The 26,951-nt window shown below is 48.7% G+C and overlaps 1 protein-coding gene across 3 annotated transcripts in view; it reads right to left on the reverse strand.

The window, feature by feature from the left end:
* Positions 1 to 1,106: 1,106 nt before the first annotated feature.
* Positions 1,107 to 26,951, reverse strand: part of FZD3 (frizzled class receptor 3) — a gene marked incomplete at both ends in the record, with an annotated part of 53,650 nt that continues 27,805 nt past the window's right edge. For all 3 annotated transcript variants that reach the window (XM_084262203.1, XM_084262204.1, XM_084262205.1), the window contains 3 exons: positions 1,107 to 1,320; positions 1,667 to 1,900; positions 3,366 to 3,514. In XM_084262203.1, the coding sequence (XP_084118329.1) occupies positions 1,107 to 1,320; positions 1,667 to 1,900; positions 3,366 to 3,514 (597 nt within the window). The remainder of the gene's footprint in view (positions 1,321 to 1,666; positions 1,901 to 3,365; positions 3,515 to 26,951) is intronic.

Genomic DNA, 26,951 nt, shown 5'->3' on the forward strand with positions numbered 1-26,951 from the left:
CCACTCTTTTCCCACCTGTGGGCAGCTCCTGCCTGGATTTTTCCTACCTCTCTCCTACTGCTGCAATCCTTCCCAAAAAGAACTCACCATGACATCACAAGGAAGGTGGGACATCCCTGAATTAACTCCTCCTGTGTGATTTGGCTATGGGGTGCATAGGGAGGATTTGGTCTGGTTGTGAGGAAAAGGCTGCACATGCCAGTTTGGGGGATCAGATTTTGCTTTTCTATGATGATTATCAATATTTTAAATAGCTCAGGAACAGGCAATCTCAGCTTCTGTCCACGAATCTAAAAAATAAGTGGCTGAATATGATCTAGAGAACTGGTTTTAAAATCCCTCTCTTCCTACAGAAATTGTAAACAAGTAGAAAATTTAAATAGCCTTTTGTAAAAAAAAAAAAAAAGCAAGGACAATGCAAGTTATACAAAAATCCCTCTGCCCTGCCACTCTCTTCCCACCCACCCTCCCCCCCCAGCCCAACAACTGAGCCTGAACAGCTCCTGGAAGAGCTGGTGAGCATCAGCAGAGTTTTTCCTTCTCCAAAACTCTCATTTCCCACGTTGTGTTTCCAGTGTAATTGTTAAAAACCCACCCTCTGGCTTGATGTGGGTGTCCTTAGATGTGTTCCCCCTTCTCCCTTGCTGGAAACAAGGATCAGTTTGGTATGGCAGCAGTGCAGAGGATAATCCTTCAGGGGTAACACCTACTGCCATGCAGAGCCGTTGGAGGGAGGGGGAGATATTGGGGTTGGAGGGAGGGAGGGTTGTTTTTGCAACCAAGATGATGAAACTCAGCAATGGTGCCTGATGAGTAGCAGTTATCCAATAAATAATTACCTACAGGTAGGTTCAAATGAGGCAACCAGCTTTTTACTCAGTGGTTCAAGACTGCTGAAGACTCGAGCTCTGCTGCAAGCACAAGGAACGCCGGCTTCCACCACGGGGAGAAACCTGGAGCAGGCATCTTCCTGAGGGAGACCATCAGCACCTGCTGGGAGGCATGATAATAACTGAGCGTTACCACCACAGCACTGAGGAAGGGCCCAGGAGCTGAGCTGAGCAACAGCCTCCCCACCGCTCCTTTCCCGCGGCCAGCGGAGCGGCTCAGGCGCTGGTGCCGTCCTCTTCGATGACGCGGTTCATGCTGGTGCCGTGCGTGACGTGGGTCATGGGGTTGCTGCTGAGGTCCCTGACGCTGCTGTGCCGCGACTGTTCGTTCAGGCGATGGGAACTGCTGTGCCTGGAGTGGTCGGTCAGCCGGGACATGCTGCCGTGAGGTAGTCGTTCTTCCACCCCTCTGTAGCTGCAGGGAGTGTACCTGGTTGATAACAACAGGGTGGTTATCAGAGAATCACAAGGTTGGAAAAGACCTTTGAAGATCATCATGTCCAACCATTCCCATCCTGTGCTGACCCAGATCTCTCAGCACCTCATCTCCCCCCTGTTAAACACCCCCAGGGCTGGGGACTCAGCCCCTTCCCTGGGCAGCCTGTGCCACAGCCCCACAACTCCTTCTCTGGAGAGATTCCAGCCCCATCTGGACACTGCCCTGTCCTAGGGACCCTACTTTGGCAGGGGGGTTGGACCTGATGAGCTCTAGAGGTCCCTTCCAACCCCTCCAGCTCTGTGACTCTGTGATTATCCCATCCCCTCCAAGGACCTACCGTCCGTCCCGCGAGCGGTGCAGGCTGCCGTGGTAGCTGCTGACTTTGCTGTGGACGCTGCCTGCCTTGCTCCTCTGGTCGTCCATCATGGCCAGCTGGGTGGAGGAGGCGTGAGTGGAGGTGCCCTGTGTGGAGGTGCCTCTGGACTTGCGGATGATGGGGGTGTTGGGGTCTCGTAGAAGAGACTGAGCGAAGTCTGGTTCCTGAAGCACTTGACGACTCTCATTGACCACTCTGGAACAGTTAAAACATTAATGAGCACAGTATAAAGCAATGGCAGTAATTGCCCTGTAACTATTTTACTGACAGAACAGAAAACTATTACAGCTTGGCAAACCAGACCACTGGATTCCCCTTACAAAGTCCTGGTTTGCCTGATTTTGGAGCAAAGTTGGTTTTCCTTGGTCCTTCCTACTCCCCATCTCCGATCCTCTGGCATGTGGGACAACAGCAGTGCATTTGCTGAGGGCCTCAGTTCCCAAATAGCACTACCAGAAAATCCTGGGGACAGCACTGTGGCTCTGCAAGCCCAGCTTGCCCAGGGAGCTGCCTCTCAGGGAACAGGGGAAGCTGGTCCCTCTCTCCAGTGAGCATTTCAGTGGCAGCAGGAATGGTATATTCTATAGACAACATATAGAACAGTGCATAAGCAACTGGCCTGTAGACCTTAGATCAGTGGTTATATGCCCACAGCTCCTGTGTTTGCTGAAATCCCGTGCTGGGAAGGGCTGGCTCTACCATAGCCTGATGAAAGGAAATGCTATCACACCCTTCACACTCCTTTTTTCTCTTCCTTCCTTTTTTAATCTCTTTTTTCCTCTACATTATTCTTTCATATCCCATTTTCTCTGCCTGGCTAGCTCCTCCTCCTCCTCTTCTTGCTCAGGGAGGATCACAGGCTGCATAAGGAGGGAGGTTTGTGTCAGCTCTGCCCGTTACTGCTCAATGAACACCAAGGAATTTGGCTCCAGCCAGGTGCTGCTGCATGTGGGAGCTGCCTGCTTGAGCCAGGAGAGAGGATGGTACTTCCAGGAGCCTCCCAGCCCTCCCTGAGATAGCACACCCCAGATAAGACAGCCCTGTAGCACAGCTTCCTCTGCCTTCAGTAACTCTACCCCCATCCTCTACCCAGCAAACCCCACCGAGCTGTGTGTCCATGTATTAAAATGATGTTGTCATTAACCCCGTGCATATCTTAGTAGGTTGTCCACACCAATCTGGGGAAGAACTTCTTCCTGGTGAGGGAGCCCTGGGACAGGCTGCCCAGGGGGGTGTGGAGTCTCCTTCTCTGGAGAGATTCCAGCCCCATCTGGACACTGACCTGTCCTAGGGACCCTACTGGCCACAGTATTTTTGATACAAGCCAGGATGCCCTTGGCTTCCCTAGCCCCCCGGGCACACTGCTGGCTCATATTCAGCCTGCAGCCACCCAACACCCCCAGGTCCTTCTCTGCCTGACAGCTCTCCAGCCAGTCTCCCCCAGCCTGTAGCACTGCAGGGGGTTGTTCTGTCCCATGTGCAGCACTCTACACTTAGCCTTGTTAAACCTCATCTCGTTGGTCTCAGCCCATAGGCCAAAGCAAGCTGCATCTATCCATTCCTGTCTCTGCCAGCTAACCAAATACTCTTCCAGGAGTACAGGAGAAGAGGAGGTGATTTGCCAGCACTCAGCAGTTCTCCAGGAGCTGTCCATACTCACTCTTTCTTCCTGCGGCCGTGGAAGAAGCTAGCCCACTCAAAACAGGTCTTCTTGCTTCCCACCCAGAAGACAGAGGGTATCCCAACCACCAGAGCCATGAGATACTTCATGAGGAACAGAATCAGGTCTGGACGACTCATCTGAGTGACCTAGGGAGAAAAAAAAGATAGAGGAAAGATGGTTACAGAGAGCAGCACAGCTCACCAGCCCTTTATTAACTCACTGAAAATAACTGTCTCTGCTTTGAGCCAAAGTAAACATTAACAGGGTTCCTTTGTTTGGTGGCTCTAGGGAGCATGACCGAGCGCGTCCTGCAGCCCACTGAGGGTGAGTAAAACAAAAGCTCCAACTGCTGTGAGGTCCTGGCCTTTTATTTGTATTTCTGCTCTTTTGTCTGTGGCCCTGAGTAATTGTGGAATATTTTCTACTCTAGAAATTATAAAGACTCATTTCTTTGATGGAAGTAAGTGATATAAAACCAGGTGCTGCGTTTGCTGTTGGGAAAAAGCCCAAGGAAATGCCTCATGGGATGCTCAGTGCTGATCCCTAATTCCTTATCCTTCCCATAGTTTCCCTCCCTTGAGAACTCAAGGCAAGGTACACTGCTCCATTCTTACTGACCTGGAAAAACTCCGACCTCCCTCCAGTTATTTGACAGGATCAACTGCATTTGGAAAAGCTCCCCATGGCTAGTTCTGCAAACAGTTGATATCTGAGGGGTTTGTTTGGAAAAGGTGCAGAGAAGATGCAAAGGTATTATTTCCAGGCAGGTCTGTGAGGTAGTTTTGAGACAAACAGAAATCCCTGGCCTCTCCTGAATTGATATTCCAACTGAAAGCTGAACCTTCAAGGACACAGAACCAAGTGAAGGCCTGAAAGATATCACCATCTTCATAGAATCCCAAACTGATCTGGGTTGGAAGGGACCCCAAGGATCAGACAGTTCCAACCCCCTGCCACAGGCAGGGACACCAACCTCCAGGCCTGGAGCTACACAAGGTTGCCCAAGGCCCCATCAAATCTGGCCTTGAACACCCCCAGACACAGGACATCCACCCCCTCTCTGGGTACCAATGTGGTGGTGGGTGGCAATTACACAGCCACGTAATGCTAAGGGGGGGAAAGATGTTTAAACAAGTGGAAATTGATTGATCTTCCATCAAATTCTCCTGATCCCAAGAGAAATATAGTAGGCACATGATAGGATAACACAGGCCCACAGATGGCTCAAGGATTAGTATGTGGAGCTGTTCAATCCTGGGCAGGTGCTCAAGAAATGAGGTCTCTCTCCCATAGCAGCACCTGCAGCAACCAGCTTTGAGCCTGCTGGCAGCACAGCCAATGCAAACTGTTACCCTTAAAAAGCAATGTGGATATCTACTGGCCTGTTTAAAGCAGGAGAAAACATCAAACAAGCTGTTTTGTGTAAGGGGAACACCGTGCATCAAGAGGAGTATGGCCAGCAGGTCACAGGAGGGGATCCTCCCCCTCTGCTCTGCCCTGGTCAGGCCCCACCTGGAGTGTTGTGTCCAGTTCTGGGCTCCCTGGGATCAAACAGCCAGGGATCTCCTGGAGAGAGTCCAGAGGAGGGAAAGAGATGCTGAAGGGCCTGGAGCATCTCCCCTGGGAGGAAAGGCTGAGGGAGCTGGGGCTGTTCAGCCTGGAGAGAAGAGCCTGAGAGGGGATCTGATCACTGGGGATCAAGAGCTGAAGGGTGGGACCTGATCTAGTGAAGATGTCCCTGCTCACTGCAGGGGGTGGGACTAGGTGGCTGTTCAAAGTCCCTTCCCACCTAACACTGCCTGGGATTCAGTGATTCTAGGACACTACAGACCTTCCTATGTGTGCATCCACTTAACCATGCCAAACAAGTCTGAAGGTTTTCCAGTTCACCTGTGAGACTCCACTCAAGGGAAAAAACCACACAACATTAACAATTACCCAATTAAAAACTATCCAGCAAAATAAAGCTCCCCCAAATTAACCTTATTATCTCATTTCATAATGTGCCAATGTGGCATTAAGTGGAATAAATGGTGAAATTCATTGTTTCTTAATTAAGGTACTTTTTTACGTACTTATAATGCCTGTCAGCTCAGCCAAGTCTCCCCTGGCACAGCTAGGGACAGGGAACTACTGGAGAGCGTCCAGAGGAGGCACTGAGGATGGGGAAGGGTCTGGAGGGGAAGGGGAAGGCTTATGAGGACAGAGTGAAGTGCCTGGGGTTATTCAGCCTGGAGAAGAGGAGGCTGAGGGGAGACCTCATGGGGTCTGTGGCTTCCTGATGAGGGGAGTGAAGGGGCAGCACTGATCTGTCTCCTCTCTTTGGGGACCAGGGATGGAACCTGAAGGAAAGGCATGAAGCTGCCCCAGGGGAGGTTTAGGCTGGGTGTCAGGAAGAGGTTCTGTGCTGAGAGGGGCGTCGGGCACTGGCACAGGCTCCCCAGGGAAGGGGTCACAGCCCTGAGCTGGGCTGAGGGCAAGAAGCATCTGGACGATGCCCTCAGTGCCACCTCTGACTTGGAGCCTGTGTGGAGCCAGGAGTGGGACTGGATGGTCCTTATGGGTCTGTTCCAGCTCAGGGGAGTCTAGGATTCTCTACAGCCTGCAGGGAATGTAGTTTGATCCTTGCATTAGGAATAAAACACAAGCTCTAGCACTAAAGCTTGTGGCCACTCACTGTACCCCAGGACATCTTCACCAACTGAGTCACACCGTGTTATGTTGGATCCACCAGAAATCAGGTGCTGTGATGCAACCATTGCCCATACCAAATGCATCACAGATCCCTGCTGCACCAAGGAAATGATGCTAATCCCACGGAGATCCTGTACTACATCACTTGGCATCAAAACTTCTGGTTCAACATTTTCACGCTGGGGACAAGAAATCATTCCCAGCCAAAATGAAACATGTAGAGCCAACTCCTTCAGGTGAAAGGGAGAACATCCTACTCCTCAGCAAAGCAAGTTATTAAACCTCATTACACACAGTTCTTGAAAATAAGCTGCTTTGCTCAAAGCCAGAGATTCGAGTGGCAACGAGAATTAGACTCGCTGATCATTTATACTGAAGAGACTGTGATGGGTTTAAACACCTGATACCTGTGGATTAGGAGACATTTATACTAATTAAGCTAGGGAAAATGAAATTTGGAATTATTATTCACAGAATCAAAGAGTAATAGGGGGTGGAAGGGACCTCCAGAGCCCATGGGGTCCAATCCCCTGCCCAAGCAGGGTCCCTAGGACAGGGGCTGGAATCTCTCCAGAGAAGGAGACTCCACACCCCCTGGGCAGCCTGTCCCAGGGCTCTGTCACCTTTCCTGTCACTCAGGCTGACAAATCTGACAATATGGGGTGTTTCCACCCAAAGCCTCCAAGCCTGTCTCCCAGAAGCACAGTGCTCATCCAAGTCCAAGCCCAAAACTCTGCCCTCTCCTTAAGACAGAGCCCAGGTCTCAGAGTTTTTAAAAGCAATAAATCTGTGCAAATCTCATTCCCATTCCCCCTCAGATCCCAAAGCCAGGAGATTGCAGCTTTTACTACACCACACAGCTCTGTAGGAAGAATAAAAACTACAACTTAGAGCAGCAAAGTACTGCAGGCTTCCCTGTGGTTACATATATCCACAGTAACCTGAAATTAGGATTTGACCTGGAATGTCCAAACTTCACACGCTGCTTTACCCAACCCCAAAACACTCTCCAGAGGACCTGCTCACACGACCTGCTCTGCTGCACCACCACAGCATCAGTGGTATTTGGTGAGCAGGGTGGTATTGGACAAACAGTTGGACTTGGTGATCTTCGTGGTCCTTTCCAACCTTAATGATCCCCCACAGCCCCACAACTCTGCCAGGGAAGAACTTTGCCCTCCCAGCTGAGCTGACCCTGCCCTGGGGCAGCTTGAGCCCATTGCCCCTTGGCCCAGCTCCTGGCCCCTGGCTGCAGAGACCATCGCCCACCTCTCTGCACCCTCCTGGCAGGGCAGGGGAGGTGGGGAGAAGGGCTCCCCTCAGCCTCCTCTTCTCCAGGCTCAACACCCCCAGCTCCCTCAGCTGCTCCTCAGAGGATTTGCCCTCCAGCCCCTTCCCCAGCCTGGTTGCCCTTCTCTGGACTCCCTCCAGGACCTCCATGTCCTTCTGATGCTGAGGAGCCCAGAACTGGACCCAGCACTGGAGCTGCAGCCTCCCCAGTGCCCAGCCCAGGGGCAGAAATCCACTCACTAGGAACTTCAAATATATTTTCATCTCTTATTTTTCCACAAAGCCCTTCACAGCTGCTGATTTATGCTGAGCTCTGTATAACCACACGTAACAAATGCTGTAATAAAGAGGAGTAAAACCCCCTGATGTGAATCCTCCATGCAGAATCTCCTCCTTTTTGACAGAATTCTGATGTGAGCAAAGCACTGCTTATCATTATTACCTTGTCATTTACTCAGGAGATGGACTGTTGCATATCATAAAAAGCACTCTCAGCAGCACAAGGGGAAAAGAGGTTCAGAAATACAGCCTGGTGCTGTTTGTGCTTTGATTTTTAGTGCAGCTTCTGGAGCTGCAAGTCAAGATTTAAGAGTATTTGAGTACTGTGCTCCCCCAATGGTTTCAATGTGGAAGGAGGTTTAGGTACTTGGCTTTCAAAGGAGGGATCTAAAGGGGTACCCTGAGAACAAAATACCCTCTGCAACTGCACCAGCATCCAGCTCACTGTAGCTTTTGATTTTAGGACTGTGGTGTTAACTGCAGATTATGCATGACAGCAATTTCACAGAATCAGAGTCACCAGGTTGGAAAAGCCCTTTAAGATTGAGTCCAACCATCCCTGTCCTGTGCTAAATCATATCCTTAAGTACCTGATCTACCCCCCTTTTAAATTTCCCCTGAGATTAATTCTGTATGAGCATCAGGTTCCACTTGCAGCTTTGTTCCATGGGCAATCCACATTGTGAGATGCTAATAAAAAGTCCAATATGCCTTAGAAATGGAGAGCAGACACCACTTCAGCAATGAATTAACAGCTCTGAAATAGTGCTGCTTCTCTGGCATTGATGGAGAAGCAGGAATCCCATCCCAAAAGTGATCCCTTGTGTATCAGAGACTGAGTCCTGCTGCAGATGCAGCCAACAAGGGAAGAAACTCTTAAACTAAGCCAACAGCTCAGGCACACCACGCTCACCTTATCAGCTGAAATGGTAACTGTGAACATCAACCAAGTAATTTAATTCAGTCATTTCTTCAGTTTCCCTCTTGGCACCGTGGCCAGACCCTTCTTTATGTCTGTTAACCTCAGCACTCCCCTCATTAGCATGTATCAAAGGCTTTCAAAAGACCTCTTACACGTTGGCAAGCCAGCGATTCCCATCTAGAGACACTGCAGATCTCCTCTGGGCCTTAAGAAAACGTGATAATACCTTTCTTTCTAGACAAAAGCCTGTCTTACAAGCCAGCAGGTCTGCTCTGAATGCCAGGAGCTGCCTTTGAAACAAGGAATGCCAAGGAAACAGAGGCCAGAAGGCAGCCAGCGGCGATGTCCAAGACAAGAACATGTCCTAGAGGAAAGATAATACTGGTGGGGATTCTCCACTTTCCTCCATACCTGATGGCTTTCCTGGAGATGCAAGAGGGGCCTGTGCACTCCAGCAACATGAGAGCCTGGCAATTTAGCAAAGCCAGCATGGAGGAAGTCAGTGTGGTTCTTGAGCCACGTGGTTCTTGGGGGGTTGGACCTGATGGTCTCCTGAGGTCCCTTCCAAGTCCCACGATTCTGTGAGACTGTTGATTGCAGGTTGAGCCTGACCTGCTGCAAAGGCAGGCACGTGGGAAGGGGTGAATGGAAAGCCCTGCCAGGCTTCATGCTGACACCCTCATGAGAGCTGGACTGTGAGGATCTAAATCCCACATCTGAATTTGTCTTGCTGTGCAGTTCCAGGCCTTCATGGGTGTTCAGCCAACAGGAAAAAAATAATCATAGAATTCCAGGCTGCATTAGGTGGGAAGGGACCTTCCAAGGCCATCCAGTCCCACCCTGCAGTGAGCAGGGACATCTTCACTACAGCAGGGTGCTCAGAGCCCCATCCAGCCTGACCTTGAATGTCTCCAGGGATGGGGCCTCCACCACCTCTCTGGGCAACCTGTCCCAGTGACCCACCACCCTCAGAGAGAAGGACTTTTTCCAAACATCCAATCCAAATCTCCCCTTTCCCAGTTTAACCTATCCCCCCTCGTCCCATTGCTCCCTGCCCTGGGGAACAGTTCTTCCCCAGCTTCCTACAGGCACCTCTCAGGGACTGGCAGGGGCTCTAAGGTCCCCCTGGAGCCTTCTCTTCTCTAGGTTGAATCAGCCCAGCTCTCCCAGCCTGGCTTCACAGCAGAGCTGCTCCAGCCCCTTGGATCATCTTTGGGGCCTCCTCTGGCCCCTCTCCAACAGGTCCATGTCCTCCTTGTGCTGAGGGCTCCAGAGCTGGACCCAGCACTGCAGGTGAGGTCTGCCCAGAGCAGAGCAGAGCAGAGCAGAGCAGAGCAGAGGGGCAGAATCCCCTCTCTCAGTCTGCTGCTCACACTGCTGGGGATGCAGCCCAGGATGAGTTAGCCTTGTGGGCTGCAGATGCACATTGGTGGCTCCTGTCCAGCTTCTCATCCACTTAAGCAAGGAGATGTAGATGTGGGGGGTTGGGTTGCTCCTCTCTATTCTGTCCAGACACGTCTTGGGAAGCAGCACGGGCACCGATGTTTCGCTTAGTGAAGACCAACAAACAAGTTCTGTCAGATACAAAGATTGCATATGAGATAGCAAGAGTGCTGTAGCCTTTTTGCTGTTGTTCCTTTCCCCTCCCATCTGCTGGGTCGGAGGAGCAGCTGGGTTGGTACAGACCATCCAACAGAACCCTTCCTTCCTCAGTGAAGGCAGAAAGCCACACGTTCGGATGCGTTGGTTCCCAGCTGAATCCCAGGGTGGCAGGTGTTGAGAAAGGAGGTTAAACCCATCAATTCCAGCATTCCTCCAGGGAAAAACAATGCTTCTTTGTAGGCACACTGTTCATTTAAGATGCTTATACAACTAATTTTGGAATATTTTCCCTTTCTGCCCCCGAATGATCAATCACAGCTGCTTTTAGTGAGGAGCCCGGCGGCCTCTTCCTGCTGTGATGTATGAAATGGCAAATTAATAAGCTGTGTAGCAGAATCACAGAATCATAGGGGTTGGAAGGGACCTCAAGAGATCGTCAGGTCCAACCCCCCTGCCAAAGCAGGGTCCCTAGCTCATATTGCACAGATAGGAAGCACAAACCCACACCTGTCCCCCTCCTTTGGGGCACAGTTCCACAATAACGCTGCTCATCCGCTATTTCCCTAAGGAGAAAAAGCCATGAAATTCAAATTAACCCATCCTTTTGTTGGCAAGGGGAGGAGAAGTGGGGGCAAAGACCAAAGGGAATCTGATCCAACAGTCTCATAACCATTTCCATCGCTGTCGGTACTTTGAGATGTAGAATGTTACACTCAGGCAGCTCGATCCCCAGTAAAATGTAACAGAGTTTGTCACATTTCCAGGTTATTAAAATCTTCCTACTTGCCTGATTTACAGAATCACAAGGTGGGAAAAGCCCTTTAAGCTCCTGGAGTCCACCCATCCCTGTCCTGTGCTGACCCAGATCTCCCAGCACCTCATCTCCCCCCTGTTAAACACCCCCAGGGGTGGGGACTCAGCCCCCTCCCTGGGCAGCCTGTGCCACAGCCCCACAACTCTGCCAGGGAAGAACTTTGCCCTCCCAGCTGAGCTGACCCTGCCCTGGGGCAGCTTGAGCCCATTGCCCCTTGGCCCATCTCCTGGCCCCTGGCTGCAGAGACCATCGCCCACCTCTCTGCACCCTCCTGGCAGGGCAGGGCAGGTGGGGAGAAGGGCTCCCCTCAGCCTCCTCTTCTCCAGGCTCAACACCCCCAGCTCCCTCAGCTGCTCCTCAGAGGATTTGCCCTCCAGCCCCTTCCCCAGCCTGGTTGCCCTTCTCTGGACTTGCTCCAGGACCTCCATGTCCTTCTGATGCTGAGGAGCCCAGAACTGCACCCAGTACTCTAGGTGTGGCCTCACCAATGCTGAGTACAGGGGATTGTACTTTACTCATCTAACAAGCAAACCCATGCCACCATTCTGACTGACACTCGGATTCACAACCTGAAGACCTGAGGAACTAAAAGCACCTGGAAAAACCCTAATGGCTGACCCAATTTAGGGCTCCTTTAAGAGCTAATGACAAAGCCAGTACATACTTCAGGAGCTTCAGAATAGCTCCACTCCATGTGAAACATCCTCAACAGGATCAGGAGACTTCACTGCATCCAAAAGAAACAAAAGGAAACTTTCCTGGCTGTAAATACCAAGAGCCACATGGCTCACAAGGTACCCAGAACACTGCAAGGAGAACAAACATGAGCACTCAGACCGCGGGATTTCGAAGGCGCAGCGCTGTCACGTGAGAGCACGGATGCTCTTTGTGTCTCCTCAGCCACAGGAGCATCAAAGCACCATGTCTTGACTTTGCCCGTTGGCTCAGGTTAAAACAATTAATTATGATAATTACAGAAACTCATTCCTATCTATTCACAGAATCCCAGAACATCAGGAGTTGGAAAGGACCTCAGAAGCTCATCCAGTCCAACCCCCCTGCCAGAGCAGCATCACCCAGACTGAATCCCACAGGAACACATCCAGGTGGGTCTGAATGTCTCCAGAGAAGGAGACTCCACAACCTCTCTGGGCAGCTTGTCCCAGGGCTCTGTCACCCTCACAGGGACAAAGTTCCTCCTGACATTCCCATGGAGCTTCCTCTGCTCCAGCTGCACCCGCTGCCCCTTGTCCTGTCGCTGCCACCCCTGAGCAGAGCCTGGCTCCAGCCTCCTGACTCTCCCCCTTTACATACTGACAGACATTGATGAGCTCACCCCTCAGTCTCCTCTTCTCCAGGCTAAAGAGGCCCAGCTCCCTCAGCCTCTCCTCATCAGGAAGGGGTTCCACTCCCTCCATCACCTTGGTGTCCCTGTGCTGGGCTCTCCCAAGGAGTTCTGTGTCCTTCTGGAGCTGAGGGGCCAGAACTGGACACAACACTCCAGGTGTGGTCTCCCCAGGGCAGAGCAGAGGGGGTGAAGGACCTCTCCTGACCTATTCTCCAGACTTACCTGAGGAAGGTAAGCTCCTGAATTGCTACATAATCAGACTGTGACCATGACCAGCTTATGTGAGCCTCAGGCCAATAACAGACAGCTTCCAACCCTAACCCAATCAATCAATGAACAAGATATTGTAATAAACTGGTATAAAATCACCACCTTCATGGGATACAGGCAATTCTGGAAGAAATTGATTCACCACAGAATTTAAGTACTAGCCCAGGCACTACAGATCCACCTCATCAGGCCAAACTCATCTAAAATACACCTATTTTCAAGAATTTAATCATGTGCAAGTGCCTAAAAAATACATCTTTACAAAACTGACTCTACGGAGCACTTCAGATGCAACGAATTGTATTTTAGAAGAATTTCTCTTGACTTTCTCTGGCATGTTACAAGAAATACATAGATGGGAAAGAAGTATTTGGGAAAGAAATCACTTGGTCCATAGAGAACAGCACTGGCTTTCATCAGGAATCGGAGAATCACAGACTGGGCTGGGTTGGGAGGGACCCCAAGGATTACACAGTTCCAACCCCCCTACCACAGGCAGGGCCACCAACCTCCAGGCCTGGAGCTACACAAGGTTGCCCAGGGCCCCAGCCAACCTGGCCTTGAACACCCCCAGGGACGGGGCACCCACCCCCTCTCTGGGCAGCCCCTTCCAGCCCCTCACCACTCTCTCTGTAAAAAAATTCCCCCAGCTCCCTCAGCCTTTCTTCATAGGGAAAGTGCTCCAGTCCTCTAATCAGTAGTCATCTCCTGTCTGCATCGTGCCAGGGGAACACACTGGAATCTAATCACCTGGCAAAACAGCTTGAATGAAGAGCAGCCCAGCAGAGAGCAGCCTCTCAGAAGGTAACGCTGCAGGGTTTTCCTCATCCATCTCCTTCTTGAAAAGGGATCCCAGAGGACAACTAAAAAGGTCCTGACTCACGACTAGCATCTAATCACTCTCCTCCAACGCTTTTGCCCTTCAGGCCCTGCAGTTAGTCACTGTGTCAGTACCCAGCAATCAGCCAGGACTTGGATGCTTATCCACTCCTGGGTGCATGGGATGGGAATGCAGAAGACTCGACCGTCAGCAATCAGCTCATCCCTATCTCCTAAGGATCTGGGGCAGGGTGGTTCTGCAGCTCCAGGAAACTACTTCTGGGAGAACGCCCTGTTTAGCAGGGAGAGCTGAATCTCAACCAAGCTCTCAGGGTGGTTGGTTGGTAGATCGTGGCTTTAGCTTGAAACAGAAGGCAGCACTCAATCACAGCAACTGAGTTTTTGAAGTGCTAGCCACGGTTTGTCATCAGAGAGATTGCCCAAGCACCCATCTCCTCTTGTACCACGACAAGGAACTGGTACCACGGGTCCCTTAGCACTAACAGAGGGCATGAGGCATGGGAAACACAAAGCTGCTGTGTGCTGTGTATCCACCAGAGGCTGGGACCTCTCACCTTTTCCTCTGGAGAACATGTATGAGCTGAAGTGGGGTGTCCTCTAGCAGAGAGAATAAAGCAAACAGGTTCCTGCCCAGCACACCACTGATTTCCCTGGCACAGCTTATCTTGCCTCTCATCACTGGGATAAAGGAATCATGGCAAATTCTGGAACACATTGCCTGATTTGGGCTATTTCAGCCCCTCTCCTGAAGAGCCCCTTTGGGATGAGCTGTGGCTGTTTGACCTACCAGGTCCAAGGTCCCATAAACTCTTTTTTCCCCTTACAGACCTGTGACTAACACAGGGATTAAAATGACAAAGCATCACTTGGAGTCAAGGCAACACAAGGGGTGAATCAAACCCCATCTACAGTGCTTTCTCTCACCTAAATCCCAATGCTCCCTAAAACCAAATGTCATGCCATTGGCTTTACCCCCAGGCTGGAAGCAGATGGTGTTACTGCAGCACTCTGAGCAAACTGGGATTGTGGTTGGTGTGGGGTAAAATGGGTCAATACACTTACAGCTGAAGAAGTCGTATTAGCAATTGTGTCTTCACTGGCACCCACAATGCCACTGCTCAACAGAACTGTCTTTACAGGGATTAAGACAAGATTAAAGAGGTGCCCACCTGAATTACTGGCAGATCTGGCAAATTAGGGATACTGAGGGGTCACTGCAGTAGTTAGGGTAGGCACATCTGGCAGATCTGTCCCATGGCCAGAGAGGCTGGAAGCTTCCTGATGCCATTCAGAAAAAAAAGGCATTTTTTTTTCCTTCAGAGACCAGCATTTCACTGGGAATCAAACAGTCAGGGGAAGAAAAAAACCCAAACCCAAAGCTAATGAATCAGAAAATCTGATTTCTGTCAGCCCTGCTGCTAAAAATGTACTTGGACTAAAATCTTTGCAGCCTTAATATCTGTCTTGGCAGCAGATACTCTTTCAGGAGCTGATTTGATTCTTACAAGACAAAATTTAGCAAGCTCACTACAACCCAGGCTTGGAACACATCCCCATTAATAAACTCCCACTACTTGAATGAAGATGCTTGGCATTAAGAACACAGAACAAAAGAAACATCCTTGGCCAAGTCAAGTCTTCCACTGCCACAGCCAGCAATGGCACACAAACCTATTCAGTTCTCCAGCTTCACCTCAAAATGAGTTTCCCTCCTCAATTCATCATGTAATTCTCTAATTTCCAACTGAAGGTTATTCAGGACCACGTTATCATTCTGCCAGGACTGCCTTTTGACCCAACAACCCTTTATGGGGCGTTATGCTTCCCTCCTTCAGCTTCTTTGGCAAGGTTACACACACTCTTACACCCTCATCCTCCAAAGACAAGCTCCAACAGAAACCTGATTCCTGGCACCCTTTCATTACTCATTTCTTTCTCTTTTCTTCTTATAAGTCTTTTTTGATCTAACACAAAGCAGGCAGTCAAGTAAGGCCATGCAGAGAAAACCTTGCTGCACGTGGGACTCTGTTTGTTCCACTGACTGTGTGGAATGAGCCTGTGCCACACTCAAGCTGCTGGAGACCAAGCTGTAAGAAACAGAGTAGTGTAATTCTGTGAAGATGCAAATAATAGTCCAGCTGTAGCTTAAAGCTGAAGTGCAGAAGTTCAGAGGAGAAAGGAATAGCTATTCTAGCAAATGTGGTATTTCTAAAACAGTGCTAAACTCCAGAGACACATACTGTGTTTGTTAGTGTAACAGCCTTCAAGTTACAGCATGAATGGAGTAACAGTAACCATCCTATCATATAAACCCAAACAGGTTTGGGTGGGAAGGGACCTCAGAGCCCATCTAGTGCCACCCTGCTATGGGCAAGGAACAGCCCCCCCCCCCCCCCCCCCCCCCGCCCCGCCCCAGCCCAGGGTGCCCCAAGTCCCAACCAACCCGGCCTTGAACCCTGCCAGGGATCCAGGGGCAGCCCCAGCTTCTCTGGGCACCCTGTGCCAGGGCCTCCCCTCTCCCCAGGAAGGATTTCTGCCTCCCAGCCCCTCTCCAGCTGCCCTCCTGCAGCTGAAGGCCGTTCCCCTGGGCCTGGCCCTCCCTGCCCTGGGCACCAGCCCCTCTCCAGCTCTCCTGGAGCCCCTCGAGGGATGGGAAGGGGCTTGGAGCTCTTCCCCAGCAGCAGCTTCTCTTCTCTGGGCTGAGCCAGCCCAGCTCTCCCAGCCTGGCTCCAGAGCAGAGGGGCTCCAGCCCTCCCATCATCTCTGGGGCTCCTGGGGACTGGCTCCCACAGCTCCATGTCCTCCTTGTCCTGGGGACCCCCGAGCTGGAGGCAGCGCTGCCGGGGGGTCTGTGTCCCAGAGTGGAGCAGAGGGGCAGAATCCCCCTTTCCAGCCCTGCTGGTCCCACTGCTGGGGATGCAGCCCAGGACACGGGGGACTTTCGGGGCTGCCAGCACACGGTGCCAGTTGACGTGGAGCTTACAAATCTACAATAATTGATTTTTAAGAATTGAGTTCAACTGAGACCCCACTCTGAGCAGGGCTTGACTACAGGATCTCCACAGGTCCCTTCCACCCTCAGCTGCTCTCAAATAAAAACAAGAATATAAAAACTCAACTACAATAGCAACAGTTAACACCTTATCCATAACTCCTCTTAGTTCTCCCTGAAAGAACTGTTTCCAGACTAGAGATTAAAGTATTTTCATCTATTAAAGATGAGCTTTTAAACCTATGCAGTCAGGCATTTGTAGAAAGCCAAGTCCCAAAGGTACAATATGAGGAGCAACATGCTCTGGTCAAATCATCGTAACTGATTGGTGACAGTTCTACATCCTTGAAGATCACAGGATCCCCAGGTTGGAAAAGCCCTTTAAGCTCATGGAGCCCAACTGTCCCTGTCCTGTGCTGACCCAGATCTCTCAGCACCTCATCTCCCCCCTGTTAAACACCCCCAGAGCTGGGGACTCAGCCCCCTCCCTGGGCAGCCTGTGCCACAGCCCCACAACTCTGCCAGGGAAGAACTTTGCCCTCCCAGCTGAGCTGACCCTGCCCTGGGGCAGCTTGAGCCCATTGCCCCTTGGCCCAGCTCCTGGCCCCTGGCTGCAGAGACCATCGCCCACCTCTCTGCACCCTCCTGGCAGGGCAGGGGAGGTGGGGAGAAGGGCTCCCCTCAGCCTCCTCTTCTCCAGGCTCAACACCCCCAGCTCCCTCAGCTGCTCCTCAGAGGATTTGCCCTCCAGCCCCTTCCCCAGCCTGGTTGCCCTTCTCTGGACTCACTCCAGGACCTCCATGTCCTTCTGATGCTGAGGAGCCCAGAACTGGACACTTGAGCTGCAGCCTCACCCGTGCCCAGTCCAGGGGCACAATCACTTCCCTAGACCTACTGGCCACACTGTTTTTGATACAAGCCAGGTATCATACAAGATGACACAGCTCATCAGTTTTGATCCTGCTTATTGTTTGATACACATCAGTTTATGATACTGCTTATCAGTTTTGTGTTCATACTTGGGCTCTTTCAAGGTGCATATGAGAAACAGGCAGTGATCTTAGGGGGTTTTGAGCAGAACAGGTATTTAACATAATTCAGCATTAAGGTCAATATATATAATTACTTCAGAAACTCTATTACCTAAAACCCCCACAAGTAAATCTATATCCATACTACTAAGAATATGAATTATTAATGGAAAGCATGTGAATTTCCCAGCTCTTTAGATAAAGCAAACATAGTTTTTTTTTCCTGTGTAAAAACATTCTTATTAAAAATAAAGTACTTTTTGTTCCTCAATGGAATTTTGAGGCTGCACCTGATCCCTGAGTGGGCTCAGCTCACATGAAAAGCAAACCTTCCTGTAAGCAGGGAAGAGCAACTGCCCTCCTAGTCTGCATTTATTTGTCTACTAGAGTTTCTTTCTGTTAAGAAAAGCCAGCTAACAGAACGGTGGTGCTGGGAAGCATTGTTCAAACGAATGATGTAAAAGAAAAAGCAAATTTGAAATGTACAGTTGTTACAGCCTCATGCTATATAGGCTGTGTTACACCTCCATGCTATAGAGTCCACACGTGTTACAGCTTCATGCTATATAGTCCATGTTACAATCTCATGCTCCATAGCCCGTGTCACACCCCCGTGCTATACAGCCCGTGTCACACCCCCCGTGCTACACAGCCCGTGTCACAGCCCCCATCACAGCCCCCGTGCTATACAGCCCGTGTCACACCCCCGTGCTATACAGCCCGTGTTACACCCCCGTGCTATACAGCCCGTGTTACAGCCCCGTGCTACACAGCCCATGTTACAGCCCCCGTGCTATACAGCCCGTGTTACAGCCCCCGTGCTGTACTGCCTGTGTTACAGCCCCATGCTACACAGCCCATGTTACACCCCCCGTGCTACACAGCCCGTGTGACAGCCCCGTGCTATACAGCCCACGTTACATCCCCCGTGCTACACCCCCGTGCTATACAGCCCGTGTCACACCCCCGTGCTATACAGCCCGTGTTACAGCCCCCGTGCTACACCCCCGTGCTATACAGCCCGTGTCACACCCCCATGCTATACAGCCCGTGTTACAGCCCCCGTGCTATACAGCCCGTGTTACAGCCCCCGTGCTGTACTGCCTGTGTTACAGCCCCATGCTACACAGCCCGTGTTACAGCCCCGTGCTACACAGCCCGTGTCACACCCCCCGTGCTACACAGCCCGTGTCACACCCCCCGTGCTACACCCCTGTGCTACACAGCCCATGTTACAGCCCCTGTGCTACACAGCCCAGCCATGTCTGAACTAAGCAGATGTTAACCAGGACAAGGCACACACAGAACAGGCCCCAGAGACGTGGGCCAGTCTAACAAGTGACCTTAGTTCATGTAACTCATTACATTCCATCATGAGAACAGATCCATTATTTTTAAGTATAGTCCTTACGTGCAGCATAGTCCTTACACAGTAACACAGATCTCAGGTCTGGCAACAGCCTTTTACCAGAGAGAGGAAACATCCTGCTGTATATGTGTATTTACAGACTATTCTGAACTGCTTTGTGTTACACCACCAAGGAAACCTCCCAAAACACAGTGGGAATTGGTTGCCCACCTTTTGCCCCACAGCATCTGTCTACAATCCCATGGTGACAGTAATCACAATGTCCTGCAAAGCTGAAGCTTCCAGAAGAGGAGTCAGCAGTGCAACTGTCAGAGCTGCTTAGTCCTGTGACCAAGGAGGTTCAGACATCAGTCATTCAACAGTCAAGGAGCACTACAGAGAGCACAACAAGATTCCTGTGGATGCAGAATATTCAGACTTAGGAACAGCAATTAAAGGAGTGGGTGGAAAAGGAGAGCTTCCTCACTAACCAGAATTAAAGGCTGCTTTAGACATCAAGCATGTTTATTAAAAAGAATGGAATGAAAGTGAGAACTCAACACCTCCCAAGACCTGACCTCCTCTGGCAAATCACCCTCAGCAAAATGCTGAATAAAAAGGAAGGAGAAAGATGTCCTTGAGGAGTCATACTTGGGTACAAGCACAAATCGACCTGTCTGAAGAGAACAGTGGAGAAATCAGCATTTCCCTTTGTCTCTAGCTCAGTCAATCCAATTAAAAAAACCAGCCAGAAATGAGTCATGTGAAGGAAATGATTGCTTTCACTCAATATGTTAATTGACTGGAAATTGCATACGTGCCAAGCGGAGATAAGACACTGCAGCCTACGTAGGATTTATCAAAGCCCTGGCTGTGTGAGGAGGAGCCAGGGCTGATGTTACTAATGAGTAAAAGGAGAATCTGGAGAAATTAACTCAAGTATATTCTTCTCCTTGAATATATTCTTTTTCCTAAGCATCTCAAACAGGAGAAATTAACTGAATCACTGCTAGGCAACAGTGGAATACTGTGATCAACGTGCTGCTCCGAGCTGACAGGCCTTTTGTTTCTCAAAGAAGCCCAGCTCCTAAGTCAGCTTTGCTCAGTCTCTTCTGAGTAAATAGCAATACAGAAAATATGGGCTTATTTGAACCTCTTTCCCCCCCCACCACTCCACCCCCTGGTTGTTTTTTTTTTTAAAGACAGAATAATTACATTCAACAAGAAGCAATTCCTTAGGGCAGATTTCAGCAAATCCATTACCTCTTCTAAGAGGAATTCTGAGCAGTAACTAATGAAAAAAGAGGGGGATGGAGAAATCTACGTTTATAGACATCTCTAAATATATTCTTTTCATGCCTGTGCTGCACACAAACAGCGCTAAGACGTTTCCTAACAAAGCCTCTTTTCTGTATCCAGCTTAGCGCGCTCCCCCCGCGCTTCTGAAGACCCACTGGAACACAGATGGCAACAAACAGCCAAGACAACACCCTGATTAGTGGTAAAAATGGCAACAAATAGGAAATTATATATATTGCAGGCAATAAAAACAGGAAAACTCCATCCCAACTTAACTGGCACCCCAAGAAACACAGGCTCTACGTCTCAAAGATCACTCCTTGCCCCTGTTTTTGGCAAGATGTTTGCAAGCCCCATCTTTTCTTCTCTGGTCCCTGTGTGCAATTGTTTTAAAGCACTTGTGCATGAAAATAAAGCCTGTGTCAACAGGGGTTACACTCCCCCCACAATGCAGCCATGGGAAAAGACAGTCTGCTGTAAGAGTGTTCCTTAAATCCACGCGAGTCAACTTTGCCATCACAACATTTCAAATCTCTACAGTCAATTCAATGGCCTAGCAAGAATTTTGGGGGGAAAAGTACTATAACAACTGAATACAAGTATAATTTACTCAATAAAGGGGTATTTTGTGTCTTCTCTTTCTGAGATGGGGGAGAAATGAAGAGATGTGGCTGCAAAACCTGAGCTTGTCTCAGCGTTTCCTTTGCTTCTGCCCTGTGTTACTGAAAAGTAGGCACCAAGAGCTGTGATATTCAGGCAAGTAACAACAGATGACTAAACACTCCTGTACTCCTGGCTCTCAGCCTACGATTACTTTACCACCACAGTCGCTTTTCAGTTGGCACCTGCTCCAAAGAAAAGCTTCCCCATGCTGAAACGGCGCTGGAAGGCGGCTACGCAGAGTCTCTGCTTTCAGTAAGGTTCCTGCAGTGTTTGTTCAGGGAGTGAAGGAAGAGGAGGACAAAGCCAGGGCAAGGGGGAGTGAAACACACTTGAAAATGTTCTGTAGGCAACCTTTAAAAAAAAAAAAAGGATGCAAAACAAAGCAGCTTATAGCTGTTAGTGATCCAAAATGGTCTGGGATGAAGAGATTTTTATGGCCACGGTGGTAATTTTGAGACATCTAAAGTGATCCTGAAATTTAGAAGTGGAAAAAAAATGAGATGGGAATGGGTGGAAAAAGGAAATTTGTGGGAAACAAGAAATAAGTATGAGCTGGGAATAGGTGGAAAAAGGAAGTTTGTGGGAAACAAAAAAGCGAACAAATTCTTGAGCCAAAATCATCTGTAGGCAACAGACTAATCCTGGTTTTAAAATTCATTTCTCCAATGTTAATTGTCAAATAATGCCTTAAAATCATCTGTAATGTGATATAATTTCAGTCTTTTCAGAAATATAGTAGCAAGCTTGCACTTGGCTTTCCTTTGTGCCTCTGTGAGGTACCTATAACCGCCCCTGACAGACAAGAGGTACTATTAACCAAACGTTCCTTCCATTGACGCTTGCGGTCTCTTAGGTAACCACAATTAATCCTCTCTTCTCTATCTGACACCAGCAAGGAAGAGAAGTGAGTGGGTGAGAGCTCCCACCTTCATCAAGAGCCCATGTGACATTATTACACTGGGGCCTCAATCTGGAGTGAAACTGGTAGAGAGGAGAGGGAAAATAATCAGCTGGATCATAGGAACATAGGATCAGAGAAGGTGGGAAGGGACCTTCCAAGGCCATTCAGTCCCACCCTGCAGTGAGCAGGGACATCTTCACTACAGCAGGGTGCTCAGAGCCCCATCCAGCCTGACCTTGAGTATCTCCAGGGATGGGGCCTCCACCACCTCTCTAGGCAATCTGGGCCAGTGATCACCACCCTCAGAGGGAAGAACTTCTTCCTAATATCCAACCTAAATCTCCCCTTTTCTAGTTTAAACCCATCACTCCTCGTCCTACTGCTCCATGCCCTCAGGAACAGATCAACTTGTCTGCTTTTGTTGCTGACAGAAATGATATTCAGAATTACATCACCTTACAGCATCGCTCTCAAATAATTAAGTGCTTAAAAACACCAAGACGGTTTTAATTTGTTTAAAGTGAAGATCAGAAGCAAAACAGAAAAGATTTAGAGAGATAAGCAGAGAAATGCTTCAAGAACTCAGGTCTAATTACATTTGCAAAAATAGTTGGGCTCACTGTTCTTGCAGAAGAAGTCTTCACTGCCAGAAGCTGAAGCGTGTGTACACGATGCTTAGCGAAGCAAAATCATCTGTCCATGGGATTCCTAAACGTAAGTGTAAGTCCTCACAGGTGCTGTGGTCTCAGGTGCTTATTTATGTCCTTTCTTCTAAAATGAGCAAACAACACATTGCCATGTTTCTTTCTGGGAGAACTGTGACCCATATCAAGACTGGTCAGGATCTAGAAGGTTGTTGAGGCATCTCCTGGTCTGAAGGGGAGAGAAGCCAAAAATCCCCCAACCTTTCTTACCCTTTCCAGCCCCAAAATAAAAACTTCCACAGAACTCTGCAACAAAAATCCTACCATAATTATATCCAGTGAATGTGACCCCTTCAGACAGACCATAAATTAAGTCAGGTATATCTGAATGTCCAATGTCTCATATAAAAAAAAGCCCATTTCTCAGCTTAGAAAAGAGGTTGGGATGTCTGGCTTAGATGGAGACATCTGAAATTAGATAAATGAATGGTGCTCTCAGTGCCTGTCCTTGATTTTCACATTGTTTTCATTCTAATGTTATGCTCCATTATTTTAGCTCTGCAATTCCACTGGTGTGGTGTGAGGGCAAGCCCCAAAGCTGCAGGAACACATGATGCAGCAAAGCAGACACTGCATATGCCTAGCAGCATTTGGTGGTTATATTGGTTGTAAACAGATTCCCTGTCTAAATACACCCTTGGCACTGTTTTTCCTTCTAGTTCTGGGTTTAGGAATCTACCTGGAGTACCTTACAACCATGAGTAGGCAGGACTGGATGGATATTTAGCATCCTGCACAAAACCAAGCTCCTAATGTCGTGAGTTTCCAATCCAAAAGCAGAGTTTGCAATTTGTACTAAACTCAGCCTGCTACCAAGGCTTCCTCATCAGCAAGAAATCAAACATTCAGTCTCTAAATAAGACTGAAAAGATAACCAGAGAGTATCACCTTCATCTGAGCAAGTTAGTGCTGAAGTCTCTTAATCACAGAATCCCAGCCTGGGCTGGGTTGGAAAGGACCCCAAGGGTCACAGAGCTCCAACCCCCTGCCACAGGCAGGGCCACCAACCTCCAGGCCTGGAGCTACACAAGGTTGCCACTGGTGAAGCCACCTGAGATGGGGAATTATGATTCCTACTGCTTAGTTTCAGTTCTCAAGGATTCCCAGTAGAATAGCAAAGGTCTTTCAAACAGTGTACTTTGCTTTTTTCCTTTTTTCTCTTTAATATCTAAATGAGCTGTGTACTTCACCTTGTAGCCAAATTCATCCCAGTTTTGAGACCTGTTTTCATGGACTGGGTCAGGTCACTGTGTCCCAGTTTGAATGTTTTAGTCATTTCCAAGAGGAACAAAACTCCTGACGGTGTCCTTGCAAAGAACAAAGCACCCTGGTGCCTGGAAGACGTGAATATATAACAGCAGCTAAACACACTTCAAGTTTTTTTTCCCCTTATACCCCACTTTTGACCATAGATCAGGTAAATCTGAGCTCAGATGTCTGACTGAAAGGACCTTCCAGCTTTTATAGCAACAGAAATTCAAGACTTGTCTGAACATGGTCTTCTGCTGACCCTGCTTGAACACAGGGGTTAGGTTAGATAATTTCTAGAGGTCCCTTCACCCTGAGGGATTCTGTGCTTCCTGTAAAGTGACTGGCCATAATCTTATCCCAGTCCACCACTTCACAGGATCAGTCCCTGTAGCACGACATGCTCCATCAACATACAAAGCAGAAATGGCCAAACTAACTGTTGGGTTGGGACTGCAGACTGCAAAGCCAAGCTGGTACCAAGAACTTGCTAAGAATCATATAAAATTATATTAAAGAGATGATAACAATGATAAGTCACACCTAACAGCATTAGCAGCATGCAGATTCTCACTTCCCCAAATGTCCCTCCTTGAGCCCAACAGGACAGAAGTCCAGCTCTCTGCTCCAAGCTCTGCCCTCTGAGGGATGATATGATACTGGTAGGTCCACTGCTGTTACAAACAGAAGCCAAAGGAGCAGAAAAGGAGGTATTTTCAACTACAGCAAAAGAGGCCCTGGAGATATTCAAGGTCAGGCTTGGTGGGGCTCTGAGCAACCTGATCTAGTGAAGATCATAGACCAGTCTGGGTTGGAAGGGACCCCAAGGATCACAGAGCTCCAACCCCCTGCCACAGGCAGGGACACCAACCTCCAGGCCTGGAGCTACACAAGGTTGCCCAGGGCCCCAGCCAACCTGGCCTTGAACACCCCCAGGGACGGGGCACCCACCCCCTCTCTGAGCAGCCCCTTCCAGCCCCTCACCACTCTCTCTGCAAAGAACTTCCCCCTAAGATCTCATCTAAACCGTCCCTCCTTTAGCATTAAGGTGTCCCTGCTCACTGCAGGGGGTGGGACTAATGACCTCTAAAGGTCCCTTCCAACTTTACACAGCCTATGATTACTTTATGATTGGACTGTGTCCTGCTACCCTGCTTTTCTTCCTTCATTTCTGCATTTCTCCTCAATGTAGAGGTGCTCTAAGCTCTCATGCAAAAGATGATGTATGAGACACATGCTCTTCAGGTCAGGTGTTTACCACACACAGCCCAGTAAAATGCTGCACTTCTGACAAGGGTACCAGGTTCCATAGCAAGTGAAAATCAATTCAGTTTCCTGTTGCATGACCTCCTCTTGCACAAAATCATGAATCTATATTTTTAGGCCAAGCATGAATTCCCGTTATAAGGCACTGAGTGAAAAGTGTGATACCCACATAAAATTCAGCTCCTTGTTTGATTATTACTGTGCTGAAAGTAGATTACAAAGGCACTGTTCCCCTCTCTGGGAAAAGAACAATGTCCTGACCCTGGTGAAAATGAAGGAGGATGGGTTGAGACACTTTTAGGCTGCTGTGAGCGGGTATTTCACAGAGCAGTAATGCTGACTGGAAACCAATTACATCACTGCAATTACTTAGCATCAGAAACCATTAGAATAATTATTTGCAGTAACAACACTTAAGTCAATTTGCCTTTGTGCACACTGAAAGAAGGATGCTCCAGTATAGAAACCCTGATCTTTTTAACTGGATTAAGAGATGTAACCAGGTTGACATGAAATGCATCTTCCTGAGTTGCCCACTGAAGTTGACATCCACAGAAACGATGGGGAAAGTCCTACTAAATTTCTTAATCATGTTAGATACAAGGTGTATACTGTGAGTAAAACTCACCTCTAGGTGCAGCAGTAGTTTTTTCCTCAGTAGAAGAAGACTTGAGGAAACAATATTCACTCAACTTTTGACAGCTCATCTCAGAGCTCATCTGAACCCCCACAGCAATAGGAAGAGAGAGGTGACTGCTGCCTGGTTTACCTGCTGTGGCTGCCCAAGCAAGAAATAGAAGCTACTGACTGCCTGAACTCCATCTTGGGGTCTACCAGGGAGTATTTAGCCCTTTAGGTAGTTGGAGAAACGTGCCTGGTTTCCCCTTGCTGCCAGACACTCTTTTGGTTCAGCAGCAGCCAGGAGAATCTGCAGCAAATCATTAACCCTGTGGTATCTCCCAGTGAAGCAGGCACATGGGGGGAGGCAGGGAAGCACTCCTGGAGCAGCTGCACACACTCCAGCTCCCCCATTAGTGATTTTCCAGGATGAGTTACTGTGGCATCATCCACTGATGGCAAAGATGATGCAACTGTTAAACAGACTAATGAATATTTAACCTCAGACTTGCTGGAGTTGGTAGAAGTGTGCCTATCCAAGCAGTAAATCCCAACTCCTGCAACCCTGTGAAAGGTTTTGCACATAAAACCCGTTTCCACTGTGGGATCAACTAAAGCCCTCAGTTTAGGATAGTCTAATCTCAAACACTGATACTCAAATATTCACAGTTAAATTAAATAACATCAAAGCTTGGACAGAATATGGTCTTAATTTTGCAAGTGAGCGATCCTCTCCACAAAGCTTTAGATTTTCCCCTGATTTAATAATAAATTTCACTGGCATGATCTAAGGATAAAATTGTTTTTCCCCACAGCTTTGGAAATCTGTTTCTATTATAAGTCTGGATAGTTTAATTAGGGAAGCATGTTTAGTTTAAGAACAAAAATAGGATGGGTTAGAAGAAAAACCTCCCTATGGTCTATGGGTCCTTCAACCCAATTTGATGTGAATGAAACTATTATTGTTCTTTTGACTCCTGCTGAGCCATTATCTTCACAGTTTTCTAGGGAGCTGAGTAGCATTTTACTATGTGTTTTCATTACCCCACTAGCTGGGATTTTAGTCCTTAGACATGGTGAAGTTTCAAGGGTTGAAATAGTTTTTGATCTATGTTCTGAGAATAGAATATCCTTTGAATTTTATAGATTCTTCTACAAATTGTAGATTAGAATATGTTGGTATTGGAAATTAACTGAGAGGAACCTTCACATCCCTCTTTTTCTCTCTCTTTAAGCATCAGTCTGTTGTATGTATTAAAACCTGGCAGCAAAGAAGAGTCACTATTAAAACCTGGCAGCTAAGAAGAGTCAATCAAGCAAATAAAACTACCCACTGACAGATATTTCCTGCCATAAAAATGCTCACACATTGGATGGGAGGGAAGAGTCACACCCTAATAAAATCTAAGAGAGAAAACAATAAAAAGGGTTAAAAGGTCATAAAAGGATTATCA

Source organism: Gallinula chloropus (genome assembly GCF_964237585.1).
Source record: "Gallinula chloropus genome assembly, chromosome: 3".
Taxonomy (NCBI): Eukaryota; Metazoa; Chordata; class Aves; order Gruiformes; family Rallidae; genus Gallinula; species Gallinula chloropus.